Raw genomic sequence first — 15134 nt, forward strand, 5'->3', positions numbered from 1 at the left:
TGAAATGCAGCTGGACGCCAGTTCACTAGCAGCATATCCAAGGGGTAAATATTATTAAATGTTTTTAATAGGGACCTAGATGATGGGACAGAAGGCAATTTTTCATATAATATAAAAATGGAAGGAGTGTTCAACACACCTGATAGTTGCATTGCCATTCAGGAGAAATTCCATAAGGTGGAAAAACAAGCTGAGAGGAACCTTACACATTTCAGAAAAGTTAAGTGCTAACAAACCCTATTCACCAGTATATATTGGGGGTCAGCTGGCTGGAAAACAGCTCTGCAGACAAGAAACCAGGAAGAAACCAAGTGGAACACACTCCAGCAATGTGTCCTTGCAGCAAAGAAGGCAAACCAAAACCTGGGCTGTGTTGGGAAGATCGCTGCCTGCAGGCCAAAGAAGGTACTGCTCAGATCTGTTAAAACCATATCTGAACTGCTGCATCTGGGCCTCCTCAGTAAGAGAGATACCTGGACACAGACGGAAGTTCAGCAAAGGGTAATTAAGAGGATTAACTGACTGCACTCAAGTGAGGTGAGACTGAGTGAGCTGTGTTTGTTTAGCCTAGAGAAGGCTCCTGTGTATAAATGACTCAGTGGTGGTTACTTCTTTATACCCTCACATAATCTCAGTTGTGCCCAATGAACAGACAAGGGGTAGTAGAAAAAAATTGAAAAGTACTTCCAACTGCAAACAACTAAACTGACAGTTCCATTCAGTTTATCACTGAAGTTTTATTACATTAAACGACTTCTAACATTACTGACTATAGTTTCAAACAACAATGAGGGCCAATTACCTTACCTTGCACTGATTTCAATTTTAAATGTGAATCTGTAAGTTTAGTTTTAATTCAGGTTACTTTCCAGTCAGTTCATACTTCAATGAACTCTTCTCTAAAACAAAACCTTTTTTTCATTTAAGATAATTATCTGTAAACTACAGAGAAAAAATCATTACTCATGTTCCACTTTAAAGTACCATCTAAGCCACATCCTTAAGGAATACCAGCCAAGGTAAAACACATGTAAATATACAAAAAAGTACAGATAAAAAAACCTCTGTATTTAATTCATTAAGTAAACAATTACTTACATTTTTTGAAGAACCTGGGCCATCACAACCCCACTCGTTAAATCTTCCACGGTCTGGCATGGTGCCTCAACATTAAATGTTTGGATCTGTGAGAGAAAGGAAAAAGTTATCCTTGTTTCCTTCAATGTAAAGGAATTGTCAAAAGTTTGAAAAAATATACTGCCAAATAGCAAAAAGATAAACTCCACACATTCAGTGCACATGTTTGGTTTAAAAAGCTTTATATTTAATAGCCATCAAAACAACTAACAGAGCTTAGTATCCTTGTTTTCTCAACAAACTGCTACAAAAACCAGTATTACATTCTCCAAAAGGCAAACTTTCTACTGCATTTTCTACTTACTGAAAGTCATCAGTGCATTCAAGTACTTCTATATGTTCTTGTGTATATATTCAAATACACCCTCTCAATCAACAAAAGAAACTCAGTTTTTAGAAGGAACAGTGATCCCATAGAACGCTCATAAGCTCTTCAATGAGAAGATGAAATGTAGATGACATACATATTCCAAACTTGATTAATCCCTACTATGAGATGGAAGAGAAGAACACAATGCTGCAAAACTTGAATTGTTCTATACACTACTAGAATTCTGAGTATTTCATGCTGCTGTATTAACACAGTGACACGCACCACAGTCCACAGCAATGCTCTTTTCTTCCTTGCTCTCTTGGTGAGATGAATCAGTCCACTTCAGGACAATATTTTTAAGTTATTTGATAATTTACTTTAAAGTAACATTATTTTTAAATTATGTGGATGAGTTTGCAAAAATAATTTTTATGGTATTATTTGGAGGTTATCTGCCTAGTGCTCTCTCTTACTATCCTCCTCCTACAGGATACAGGAAACTTGGGCTTATTTGTAGAAAGCAAATTTGTTCATATGCACAAGGGATAAGGCAGTCTACAAGAGCACTTGAAGTTTCAGTCTATATAATGTTAGATGCATCAATCATTTTTTTCTGAACATAATGTACAATCATTCATGCTTTAGTGGCATTTGAAAGAGTAATAGTTGTTAGTCATTTCCCAATAAATACTCTTTATATGTGTATATTACAATAAAAGACAATTCATGTTTCAGTGGGAAATTCTAAAGGTCTTTCTCTGAGAAGGTTCTCAAAAAGTCAAGCGCCCAATAGCCAGATTCTCCTTATACCTTTGGAATAGTATATTATCATACCTGTGGTATAAGTACTCTAGGTCATGTAAGGTACAATTACTCAAGTAAGCACTCTAGCAATGCCATTTAACATTAATTTGGAGTAAAGGCACATAGGTGAATTTTCCTTTTTTTCTTTTATTCGGGAGAAAAAACCCTAACATTCAAGTAGGAAAAAAAAACCATTATATCCATGGAGAGTCAAAAATTGAGCTCTCAGAGCATGTTTCCTGATCAACTGTGACCACTCAATAGTAATGAATGATGTCCATGCTCCAAAAGCCCATGAATAAATTACCGAGTGGCATATAAGACAGAAGTGACTTCTGTACTTCTGATTCAGCTTTTCTTACAGCATGGTCTGAACTACTTAAAAAAACCCCACAGCTGCCTCTCCAGAAATCAAGAAGCCATCATAGATTGTCAGGACACTAGGTGAAAATCAGAGTGGGTGGGTGAGGAAAAAAACCCACACATGAAAACATAACATAACAGGATACAACACTGAATTGCTATTTTGTCAGAAAACTGAACTTACCAGTGGTTTCTGATTTATGGCAACACTGTTGAAGGAATACAGAGACAACTCTGAGTCCCCAGCTCAGCAAAATATTAAACAATATACAATAGTTTACAGGTACAACAAAAAGGGCTGCAATGACATTGTCGATATTTATGCTTGAAGAAGTTTAAGATGCTAAAAAGATAAAATTATCAAGCACAGACAATGAAAACTTTTCTTCTAATTTTGCGTATTGTACATTTAAATAATGAAAACTGAAATCACTTTGCTGCACAAGACCCAAATCAAAAAATGCCTTAAGAACTACTGCTGTTACAGTTTTCCAGAAGTAGACAATGTTAAATGTTCTTTTTAAATAAGCAACAGCAACACAGTTAAGGTCTTCAGAGTGCAAACCAACCAGGATGTTTTAGATTTATTTTGTAATTTGATATATGAAACACTTTCTTGACTAAATAAAAGTGTATGTAGATGATACCACTACAGTGATGGTCAAAGATGAGCAAGCCTATTTCCAAAACACAGAAAAACAAGATGCACATTCTCTATTATTTTGTGTATAATTTTATCATCATACTTCCCTAACACTTTACATAGAAAAAAGGTCTAAGCTGTCATTAAGATTCAGGTAACCTATCTGAATTCTTTCTTCCTCCCATAGACATAAATGCAAGACTGCCATTGAGGAAAATAATGTTTCTCATAGTTAGATATCAAAGAAAAGAAAGAAAGAAAGACTTAAACTAATGTGACTTTTATCTGCATACACGTTTACATTTCATAATAAATGAAATTATTTTTTTACATTTAGTTTATATACTTTTATATTTAGTTTTAGTTATAAAAACTATAAATTTAGGTTTTATATTTCAATTGTGTCAAATTCATACTGCGAAGCATTTAGACAAATCTTAAAAAATAAAGAACTATATGCTTTTCATATCCTTCGGAAAGTTACAAGTTTTCTTCAAAAAACCTTACACAAAATAGCTTTTCAAATTTACATCAAAGTTAAACTCCTATACCATTGCCAGTTCTACAATATGCTAAATCCCTCTAGGAAAGTAAGAGTTCACTTTCCAGAAGGGAGAAAATTATAAGAATGTGGCGAATGATGAGAATGTGGCAAGACACAGAGTTCCAGCTATTGAGACAAGCAAATTTGTGTGTGTGTGCCTCTAAACAGCTATTCAGTAACAGCTGTTAAAACAGTGCTCTTCCTGTGCATGGTGATGTATCTCCTCCTGGAAGACTACTCTCCCTTCCTGCACAAACTGCTCCTCTGCTCCTACTTCCTGAGTGCTTGCAGTGCAGTTGTCATGGTTAGTTCCACAACACTGAAAATTAATTTCTATTTTCTGTTATGATTATTGGGGCTTTTTCCCTACTTCTTGAACTGTTGTATGGAGCCTGTACCTCATATCTGTGGGCACACATGAATCTCATGAAGTTCAAGGCCAAGTGCTGCATCTGAGCTGGGGCAACTCCCCCTACCAACACAGGCTGGGGGATGAAGAGATTGAGAGCAGCCCTGCCAAGAAGGATTTGGGGGTGCTGGTGGGTGAGAGGTGAACATTAGTCAGAAACATGCATGGTCAGCAGGTTAAAGGAGGTGATTTTCCCCCTCTACTCCTCTCTCATGAGACCCCATGACTCTTAGTACTATGTCCACCTCCAGGGTCCTTTGTACAAGGAAGACAGAGACATGTTTGAGCAGGCCCTGAGTAGGGCTTTCTTCCTATGAGGAAAGGCTGGGAGAGTTGGGGTTGTTCAGTCTGGAGAAGAGAAGGCTTCAGTGAGACCTCACTGTGGCCTTTCAGTACTTAAAGGGAGAATGGGGACACACTTTTTAATAGGCCCTGTAGCAACCAGCAAAACAGAAACTGTTTTAAATTGAAAAATCACAGACTCAGAGTAGATGAGGAAGAATTATTCTATGATGAGGGTGGTGAAACATTGGAACAAAGAAGTGGTAGATGCCCCATCCCCAGTAAGGCTGGGCTAGGCTCTGCACAACAGGATCTAGTTGAAGATGTCCCTGCACAAAGCCAGGGGGAAGGGGTGAGGGGGAAAGATTAGGGGGAGGGTTGGACTATTTGACATTTAAATGCCCCTTACAACACAAACTATTCTATGATCCTATCACCCAAGACTCTGGGGAAAAGAAAGGGGTAAAGCGAAAAACCTCAGCCACTTGATTTAACCACTAGGTCTAGTAGGCCTTCATACCTTCCATCAACTATCATGCAATGAGAGAAAAGGGTTCTTTAATTTTGCTGAATCCAGATCTCTTGATCCACATGGACACAAACAGTCAATTTTTATAAAAACTTTAGAATAAGAGTTAACATGTTACAGTTGCAATGAAAAGGAGGCTGTCACTGGGGACTAAATAATTGCTTCAGGAAGACATTACCTTAGAAAATTTGAGTTACAGTTCCTGATTATATATATGACTAGTGAGGATTTGTTCGCTGCTAGGGATAGGACGCAAAAATATATTTCATGAAAAATGCTTTTGATATGAAGGTCAGTGAACTGGACAAACACTCAGTTGTCAAAGACAGTAGGCGAAAAACAGGATAAAAATGTAATGGGGAATCCAGCATCCCATGAAACTTGATGAGAAAAAGAAAAAAAGTAAAAGACAAAACAAAGCAAACCAATTCCACCTCAAAGACAAAAAAATTCTCAATGACCTTTTCCTTCTCAACACTAAGGGATAATTAAAGTCTTGCTCTTTGCACAGTGATTATATACACAGCCTGGTTTTTATTAATGATTCAGTTACATAACAAACCTCTAAAGTATTCTTTTGGAATAATACCTGAAATTGTTCTTAGTAGATAAAACACTGTGTGACTGGTTACCTTAAGCGCAAACACAACAAACAGTAGCACCCAATTTCCAATTTATCCAAGCAAAGCACTCCCCACTCACTGCTGGGGGACAAACTGAGCATAGGTCCAGATTCTGACCAACCAGCTTGTTTCTGTCAGGTTTTTCCACTCTCTTTCCCTCTCCTTACCATTATAATTATTATTGTTATTAGCATATTTAGTACTATGTTGTATTCATTATTCATACTATTCTATATTTATGTTATGTCTAGCCTATTATTATTACTATTATTATTGTGTTATTTTGTTTCAATTATTAAATTTTTCTTATATCAACCTGCAAGGTTTATCTTTTCTTTCCCTCTCTTCTTCCCACTGGCAGGGGAACTGGGGAGAATAAGTGAGCAGTTTGGTGATCCTTAATTCCCAAAAAGGATTTAACCATAGCACCACCACTTTAAAATTATTCATCCACTATTTCCCTATATTTTTGGAACTGACTCTGCAAGCTTACAGCTGGTTGCTACGCAGAGCCAAGAACAATGCCATGCCAGTACAGAAGAAACAAAACACAGAGACAAGACAGGGAGAAGTGGCTGTGAAAGGAGACAAGAAAGGAATCAGCTTCACTAGGTTGGATGCAACGAGCGCATTGGCAGAGAAGAATAAGGTGGGTTGGATACTTCTGTCCTTGCACATTAATCCTGTATTACCTACAAGATCTGCAAGAATCTCACTAAAACAACATTTACTCAGCTTCAATGCCTGGAGGAAATCAGAATAACTCTTTGCACAATAACAAGATAATTAAATGATACACACAGTTATTCTTCCTCAGATTTCTTGTTCTTTCTTCCTCAAAATTCTCGTGTTGAGACAGTCCTTTCAAATTAGAAGTGCATTCCCATCCTAAAAGCAGATCTTGTCCTTTTGGATAACTTTAAGTTTTCTTCACCCATTTTTCTCCTCACAGTTGATAGCACTGCTATCTTCTGCCTGCATAGTCATGGCATAAGCTGTTTTTTCATGCTTTCCAAGATAACAGCAGACTGCGTGAAACAAACCATGGGGAAACAGATTCTCTAATACACAACAGCTTTATTCCGAGATTTGAATTTGTGAATGCTTCCAATGATTTTTAGGTTGCCATGGTTTCATTACTACAGTACCAGAAATTACTTTGCAGTCCAGCTGTAATGTTAGCTACTCAATTAGCCCAACAATGAAATGACAAGGCTTTTACATTACTGGTCAGGGTGGGGATTCTTCTAGGGAAGGACTTGAGTATTAATTTTTTATTAATTTGCCTCTCCTTTTATGTATATCATGTTTAAACCCAAATATCTGAATAGGTCAAAGCCATGAAATATCTCAATCAAAATATTTATTCAAAATTACAGTTTTCCAGCTATTAAATATTTATTTTGCAGAAACACAGTGTAGAAAGCAGAAGACACAGCTTGACTAAAGCTTACTTACTAAAGGATTTAAGAGATGAGAGAGCCACAACAGTACAAACCAGTTACTACTGCACTGTCTTGGCATTGTCACCAAATTGTTGCTAATTGACGTGTTCAAGTATGACAAATTATTAAGATACAATGAACAAAGCCTCAAGTCTGAATGGTTTTTGGTTTAACCATTTCAGAAACATTAATGAAAACACAAGCTAACCTACCCACTCCTGTGGTGAAAATTAACATATTCCTGTTTTCAGTTGAAAGCCAAATGAGCCAATTGATGAAAAAGAATTCTAAACAGCATTTGTAATGAAGATAAAATGAAGATATATAATACATAATAGGAAGGCCTAAAACAGCAATATAAACCAGCAGTTCTTTCCAAGCCTTCATCTATTTCATCATGTTTTATTTAAAAGTAGTATGTATCAGTCAATGCTTTCTCTTTTCAAAATACAAGCTACTAATAAAGTGCAAAATTGCCAAACATTAAATCAATGCACCCACGTTTATGGGATACATACATTCACACTGCACCAAGCACCAATGAATTTTAGAAAGCTTCAAAAGTGCCTTTTAAGACTAGAAATATCTTCTTTCCTTTTTTGGAAAAAAAAAAACAAAAAACAATCCAAAACACAAATGGTAGGTTTTCCAGGAACCAGTAGCTTCCTCTGCTAATGAGAGTACAAAATTTTCCACCTCTACTGCCCAGAAGAGACAAAATAACACACTTATAATGATGTCATATTAAACACAGAAGTAGGATATCTTCTACCTTCAGCACTCTGACTCACAGAAGCCCAGATGGTAATCCAGCCCATAGAATTGGGACACCTGAAGTCTCACCAAAGAAGGATCATGAAACTTTTCTGTAAAAGTAGGTGTTCAATACAAATAGCAGAACAGCGCTCAATGAATGAAAGCGTGAAAATCTTTCTATTCTGAATGAACATGGCTAAGTTACTAGTCACCTCAACAACATCAGGCAAATGTGCCCAAATGGATCCATACTAAAATAAATAACAGGCAGCAAGACATAGCATTTATGCGAGGGCACAGGGCCAAGAAAAGTCGATTTACTTTTTGGCTAGTGGCTAGAGAAACTTTCCAAATTTATACTTATTTCTAACATTACTTAAACAAACAAAAACCACCAAACAAAACCCCACAACATACCAAAACAAGAAAACCAAACAAAAAAAAAAAACCCAAAACAAATCAACCAAACAAAAAGCAAAAAGAACAAAAATATATAAACAAAACCAAAACAAGAAATAGTAAAAAATATATTATAGCCTTCCCCTTGCAAAATACAGAAGAACAACAACTACTTGAAGTCCCTAGTTCCAACCTTTGCTGTTAAAATTCAGATGAGAAACAGTATCTATTGACAGGTGAAAGAAATATCTCTCTTCCCCAGAATCACAGAAGACAAATCCAAGAACATTAAGTTCTACTGAAATATCATCTGCACAAACTTTCTGACCAGTGTGGAAACACAGGCTTTCACAGGATCACATGAGTAAGAAAGATTTAGCAGCTAAAAGATAGGATTAAGAGAAAGCTGGCACGAAATTTTCACCAGGTTAAGAAATTTCAGACTTAACAGATTCTAGGACTGGTAACAGATGTATCTGTAATCCGTAAAATTAGCATATCGTGCAGTTCAAGTCTTCTCCTTTTCTTTAGTTATAATTCAACAAACAATTACCTGAACTTCATGGAATTCTGTGCAGAATAAGATTTTTCAGAGGCTAACCAAATCCCATTAAAAAAAGGCAGTAGCCACCATGTAACAGGTAGCCATCTTTTGGCATTGCCCATAAAATTAAATCATTAACCCTGCCAAAGTGATCAAGTCATGCTGGGCCTTTTTTCCTAGCCACAAATGGGGCAGTAGAATTAATAAAACCAAAAACAAACATGCATACAAAAATAAATCAAGAAACAAAAAAAACCCACACATAAATTCTGTTGCAGTTAATCACACACTTATTTCTACTTATTCCTACACTGAAGTGAAACTATGTGCCATGGCAAACAAGTTCACTCAAAGATTTATCTTAGGTAATCCTGAAATGTAGAAAGGCTGTAATTCATTTAATACTTTGCAACACTGCAGTGAATAAATTACAGATGCTAATTTCCCTGATCTGTTGTCCCCAAAACATAAATCATGGGGTTAAATATGCATTTCTTGTTTAAGTATCCTAACTTAGCTACCTTGAGAGACTTAGCTTAAAATGGGAAGTCCACAAAGGATACAAAGCACTACTACACTTACAACATGCACACTTTTGCAATGAAACTTGCAGCTAAATGGCATGAAAGAGCCCTAGGAATCCCAGGGCTAAAGCACATTATCATCAGATTTACAATGCATCTTCTTGTGCAATATTTGCTCCACTACCTGCACCACTTCAAAAACACTTCCTGTGTGCTCCCTTTGAAAAGATCCGATCCCTTTGTGGCCCCACCTAGTCCACTGAAACACAACTCCAGCTTTGTATCCATTCAGAAGTTTCTGCCTGCCACAGGCAGGAGCAGAGCACTGGCTGGACTCCCCCACCCTTAACCTTAGAGAGCTTTTCCCTTCACCGAAACCCTTCTCCTTTCCATGCTGTCTCTTTGTTCTCTGCCCTGAATGAGTAGTACTAAGGAACTCAAAGGAGGGAATGATTTAAGTCAGTATGGCAAATGCAGACAAAAAAACAATACAAGCATACTCTGCAGGGCAGGAAACCACTACCAGCAGTTAAAGAAAGAGTTAATTCCTCTCCCTTTCCTGTATGGCAGGACCTGCCAGGCTGTTGGCAACAAAAGCCACAAGGACACTACTACTCTCTTCCCCTCACTTTCAACCATGCATTCCTTGTGCTAGTGTTGGCTGTCATGTGGCAAATAACCTTGCTGCTGTTTGGGTTTTTTTCTAATTAATCACTAGGACTTGCAAAAATTTGATTAAAAACCCCAGACTTAGGTTCTGAAGCTGGGGCACTTAACAAACCAAATTTAGGCAAAGACCTTTCTAAACGACCACGCTAAAGAGACATCCAACAAAGGAGAGAGCAGCAAGTGCAATTGTGTAACAGGGGAGAGAGGAGAAGCCCAAGGTTCAACTTGAATGTATACACATTGTAGCAAAGATTTCTAATGGTCCAGGAAGAACAGAATATGATCTCAAACTTTACAAGCCCCAAAATGTCCCAATTAAGACATACAGTTGTGCAAAATTCACAGTTTGACTTAATCTCTTCAAAACATCTGTGTTTAAGTATTTCAGAGAAGACAGGAACAGATTTCTCTCCACACCTCCCACTTTTGAGATTAACAAGCTAACAGAAAAGTTGTTTCCTTTACAATAAGGTTCATAGTTCCTAGCAGCAAAGTCTGTTTCTTTTACACACAACATCTCACAACCCCTCACCAAAAAATGAGGGGGCAGAATTGGAAGCTGAAATTGAGTACATACTAAATCATATCAAAATGTCTTTTTTCTTCAGTGTACTGTAAATGTACACTGTATAGAATAGCTCTTCAGGAAGGAGAAAACAGAAAAAAAAGCAGAATTTGGGACAAGGGCCCAAAGAATGAAAATCTAACAGTGCCAAAATGCATGCATGATGAATAATGCTGGCACCTCCAAATTCTTTGTTCAGTCTTTCCTTCTCAGGTTGACTTAAAATATGGAGGGGGGGGGGGGGGGAGAGATGGCAAGGAACATATACAAACCGTACCCTATTACCTTTAATTATTGTACTCCTGTGTTATCAGCCCTTTATCACTTGCTCTTCAATATAACCTGAAGAGAAGTTCCTGTTTCTGCTTGACTTCTGAGCAATATGTTAAAAAAAAATCCCTATTATCCAATAATGGTGCTAGACACTCCAGCTCCTTCAAATACGGTGAACGTTACATGCAGAATATCACAGTCATAGACAACTATCCCTTTAAAAGCTGGAGCAACAGATTCTTTACTACCTTAGTGAGAGGTCATAAACTATAAAAAAAGGTTGTCCAGCCTACTGGTCTTTCATATTAGTTACAAGGGCTGTGATCTGCCAGATTCCTCAAGCCATATTCCGTCATTGCTGACAAGCCCTCTGAACAGTAACACATTGTAATCAGAATAGTTTTCTTCATTCCCTGTCATTATCAGCACAATCAACCACTCCTGAAATATACTTTTTTTCAAGAGGTAAGATATGCTGATGCAATTATATTATCAGAAGTAAATGAAACTCTACAACTTTGTGGTCAGTGGCCAAGGAGTGGAAGAAGAAACAATTTAAACAGGCACAGCAAGTTGCCTACAATCTTGGCATCTACAAGAAACCAGAAGAGTACTTAAAAACACAAATGCCCAAGGATGAGAACAGCATAATCTACAAAGAATATAACTGGTCAGCAAGGAAAAACAGACTTCCCAGTAGATTCCCTCAGTAATTTCTTTTTGAATAGAGTGCCTATCAAGCATTTGCAAGCAGCCCTCTTGAGGAATGTGTTTCAGTAGTTGGTCACATGTAGTTGGTCTCTATACTTCATCCTACCACAGATAAATCCTTACAGCTGGGGATAGGCCATGACACAGAAGACAGAGATACACTGTACTGAGAAGATTTTTCAGCCAAAAAGGGGGAAAGATCAATCTAAATGACTGAACTGCTTATAAGGCGTAGGATGCTGAAACAGGAGCCTTGCAATGTTTGGAAAGTTCTCACTTATCACGAAAGTTTTAACAGAAACTCTATTTGGCCTTGAGGGTTGGAAAAGAAAGAAAGCAGACAAGATGCAGCTTCGTGGAGGCAGCACATACTAAAATAAGTGATATTTATCATAATGAAAGAAAGTTCATGACATCTCCACATCAACTTACTACTTACAACCACTTAGCAGCAACCTCTTTGAGGAATCCTCCTGTTTACATACCAACGCTAGGCAATCTTTTCAGTATCATACCTTAGTTCTTATGCTAGAAAAGAAAACTTCTCAGGTTACAGAGCAAAAGCCTGTAACTATCACAATGATTTCAGATACACTGAAGTGTAACTGGCATAGCCACGTTTGACACCTCTCCACCTTTTATGAAATGCCTCAGCCATGTATCTAAGTTGAGAGCGCTCCTGACACTACATACACACAAAAACAACCCCAACAAAAACAACCCCAACCAAACACCAAAAACCCATGTGTTCATATGTAAACCAGTCTTAACTTTTAAACAGAAAAATAAGTTGTCAATCTCTGTTAGATACATTGAAACAACTTTAGTATTATTGCAGGTTTACCTCACAGCCGCATTTTTCTAAACTATTTTGGCTAAACTGCATATTGGACAACAATGCTATAGTGCGTAGGATAGTCTCAGAAGAGATTTTGTGGGAGATTTTTGGTAGAGCAAAAATTCTACAATTACAGTAGGTTGCAAACACTGCTAATGTGCAAATATCAGTTTTGAGAGGCCAGTACTAGGCCTCCAGTTCTTCATTCAGTTTTGCTCAAGTTGCCACTACTGTGGCTGTCTCAAAATGACATCACGGTCACCTGCTGAAGTGGTAGGAAGTCAAAACTCACCCAGCTGTTTAAAATCTTGAACAAAAATTATTTAGGAAGCCATTTGATGACACTTTCAAAGAGATGAAAAATAAACAAGAAGCTAGCTGAAGCTAGCTAGAGCTAAAACCTAACAACAAAAATGAGTATTGGCAAAATATTAAAAAAAAAAAACCAAAATATATTCAGAGGTGGGCAGCTTGCTCCACCTTAAACGCAGCAGAAGAGAAATCACAGGCATGTAGAGTAAAAAGCCTAAGTGATATGTTCCTTAATTAAAATAATGAGTTGGCAGAGGGAGAAACACTTTCTTCTCACCCTATATCCATCAGAGTAAACATTCATTTTAGGCCAAACAGGTTCTCAGACTTGTAGAAAGCCTTATCTATTCAAAACACAGACAAACCACTTTAATTACTTCTGTATGAATGTTAAGCAAGCAACCTGGGAGGCTAATCTAGCTCTAAAGAGCAGCCAGCTTCTCTGGCATAATGGGAAATGACTAGCCTTCCCAGATGTGCATAAACTGTTATTAAGACAGCTCTACCCTCCTATCTAAATGAAAGGTTTCCCAAGAATTATGGGACTTGAGAGAAAGCCAAGCAAAGCATCTTCTTTATACACAGTCAGTTTCACTGAGGAACAAAAAACTTCACTGCCTCTTCTGCAAGTTTCATGTATACTGGAATAAAGTCACCTGTCTTCTTTTTTTTGTTTTACCGAGTTTGTTTCAAAGCCACATTCCCACATAAATGATGAAACTGTAAAATAACCCGTAACTTCATACATTCATCTCAGAATAAAGCTGACCCATTCAAATGCTGTTTAATGTGATTTACTATTTCCGCTAATCAAAAGAGATGCAGCTAGTCTCCTCATTAGCTCAATATTTGAAAAGTGTAAAGGGACCTGTGTGGACCATTTCTACAGATAGGACCAGGCTGCACGGAGTAGGTACAGCTTCAGGATTTCAGGTAGGTACAGCTGCAGATTATAAAGACTGAGCTTCTCACTCAACTTTTCTTTGCCAGTATTAACACACATTGACTTCCTCATATGGGAACATGAAAGAGAAAGCATGGAAAGCCAAAAGCAAGACAAGTGGCCATCACTTGTCCATAACAAAGATGGAAAAGTTGGCAGGAATGTGAAGGAAAGTGAAACTTATCCAGACCTACATAAAGCACTTCCCCAAAAAACTCTTCCCCAAAATTGTTGCCTTCTATACTTTCCAGGCCACTTGCTCACCTCTAACAATAAATTAATTTCCCTTGCTCATCCTTTCTGACTTTCATTGAGAAATCTAACCTGTTATTCCCCAGGAACTTACTCATATCACCATCAGAGCTTCAGTCAGCTCTGGCTTCTCATAGAAAAAATGTCTGAAAATTTCTGTTTCTATCCAACAATCAGTTGTATTGCAGAGTTTCATATTCTAGGTATTTTGAGTATAGAGGGGAAAAACCCAAACCAGCCTAAAACCAAAATCCAGTGGTTTCAAACAACTGACCAATAACTCAGCTACTACAGAAATGCAAGATTCATGTCTGTGTTACAGTCATTGCTCAGACTACAGGTAGCTGCAAAGCCAGGTTTAATGTCCACTACATTTTGGCTGCTCTTTGAGTGACAGCATAACCTAAAGACATTTTTAGCAAAAACTGCAAACATTAAAGTAGTATAAAGTAATTTTTATCATAAGATCATAGAATCATAGAAGGGTTTGGCCTGGAAAAGAACCTTGAAAATCATCTGGTTCCAACCCCCCTGCCATAAGCAGGGACATCTTCAGCTACATCAGGTTGCCAAGAGCCCCATCCAACCTGGCCTTGAACACCTCCAGGAATAAATATATCACCTCTTAGGCTGATATTGTAAAATCCTCGACCTCATCGGTGAATTCTGTCTCTCGAGACTCAAGCTGTACTTAAAAAACACAGAAAAACAAACAGGCGGAAATGCAAGTTTCTGGTCAGAAAGGCGGCCTTGCTGCTCAGAGAGCGATGGGCAGGTACGAACAGCGGGGTACTGACATACCGACGGCATAAGAGGGACAAGGACAAGAGCTACGGCCTGCAGCTCGCCAGCCCAGCCCGGGAGCACCTGGGGGCGCTCCCGCGCCGGGCCCCCGGGCCTTTGTTCCCCCGCTGCAAGGCCAGCGTTGAGGCGGAGCACGGCCCTACCCAGGCACCCCCGAAGCGCCAAGATAAAACGTGAACAAGGCAAGGCCGGGCCGCCGGGGCTCCGCCGACCCCGACCCGGTCGCGGGACCTCTACCGCCGGAGCGGAGCCGCGGCGGGGCGGGACGCGCGCGGCGCCGCGGCCCTGAAACCCGGCCCAGCTCGGTGCGGACGGGCAGCGCGCACTCACCCAGGTGAGCAGGCTCTCGCCGAGCTCGGCGCGCTCCAGGCTCTCCACGTTGAACATGGCGGGACTGCGGGGCCGCGGCCAGGTCGGTACCGCCGGTCCCGCCCCGCCCCGTCCCGGGCCGG

The 15134-nt window shown here is 38.8% G+C and overlaps 1 protein-coding gene across 3 annotated transcripts in view; it reads right to left on the reverse strand.

Annotated features, from left to right (window-relative positions):
- The window catches only part of HOOK3 (hook microtubule tethering protein 3), an 85669-nt gene extending 70563 nt beyond the window's left edge, over positions 1-15106 (reverse strand). For all 3 annotated transcript variants that reach the window (XM_054003188.1, XM_054003190.1, XM_054003187.1), the window contains exons 1-2: positions 15013-15106; positions 1099-1184 (exon numbers count right to left, since the gene is read on the reverse strand). In XM_054003188.1, coding sequence (XP_053859163.1) covers positions 1099-1184; positions 15013-15069 — 143 coding nt within the window. In that variant the 5' untranslated portion in view covers positions 15070-15106. The remainder of the gene's footprint in view (positions 1-1098; positions 1185-15012) is intronic.
- Between the last annotated feature and the right edge of the window lie 28 nt (positions 15107-15134).

This window comes from Vidua macroura, chromosome Z (assembly GCF_024509145.1).
Source record: "Vidua macroura isolate BioBank_ID:100142 chromosome Z, ASM2450914v1, whole genome shotgun sequence".
Classification (NCBI taxonomy): domain Eukaryota; kingdom Metazoa; phylum Chordata; class Aves; order Passeriformes; family Viduidae; genus Vidua; species Vidua macroura.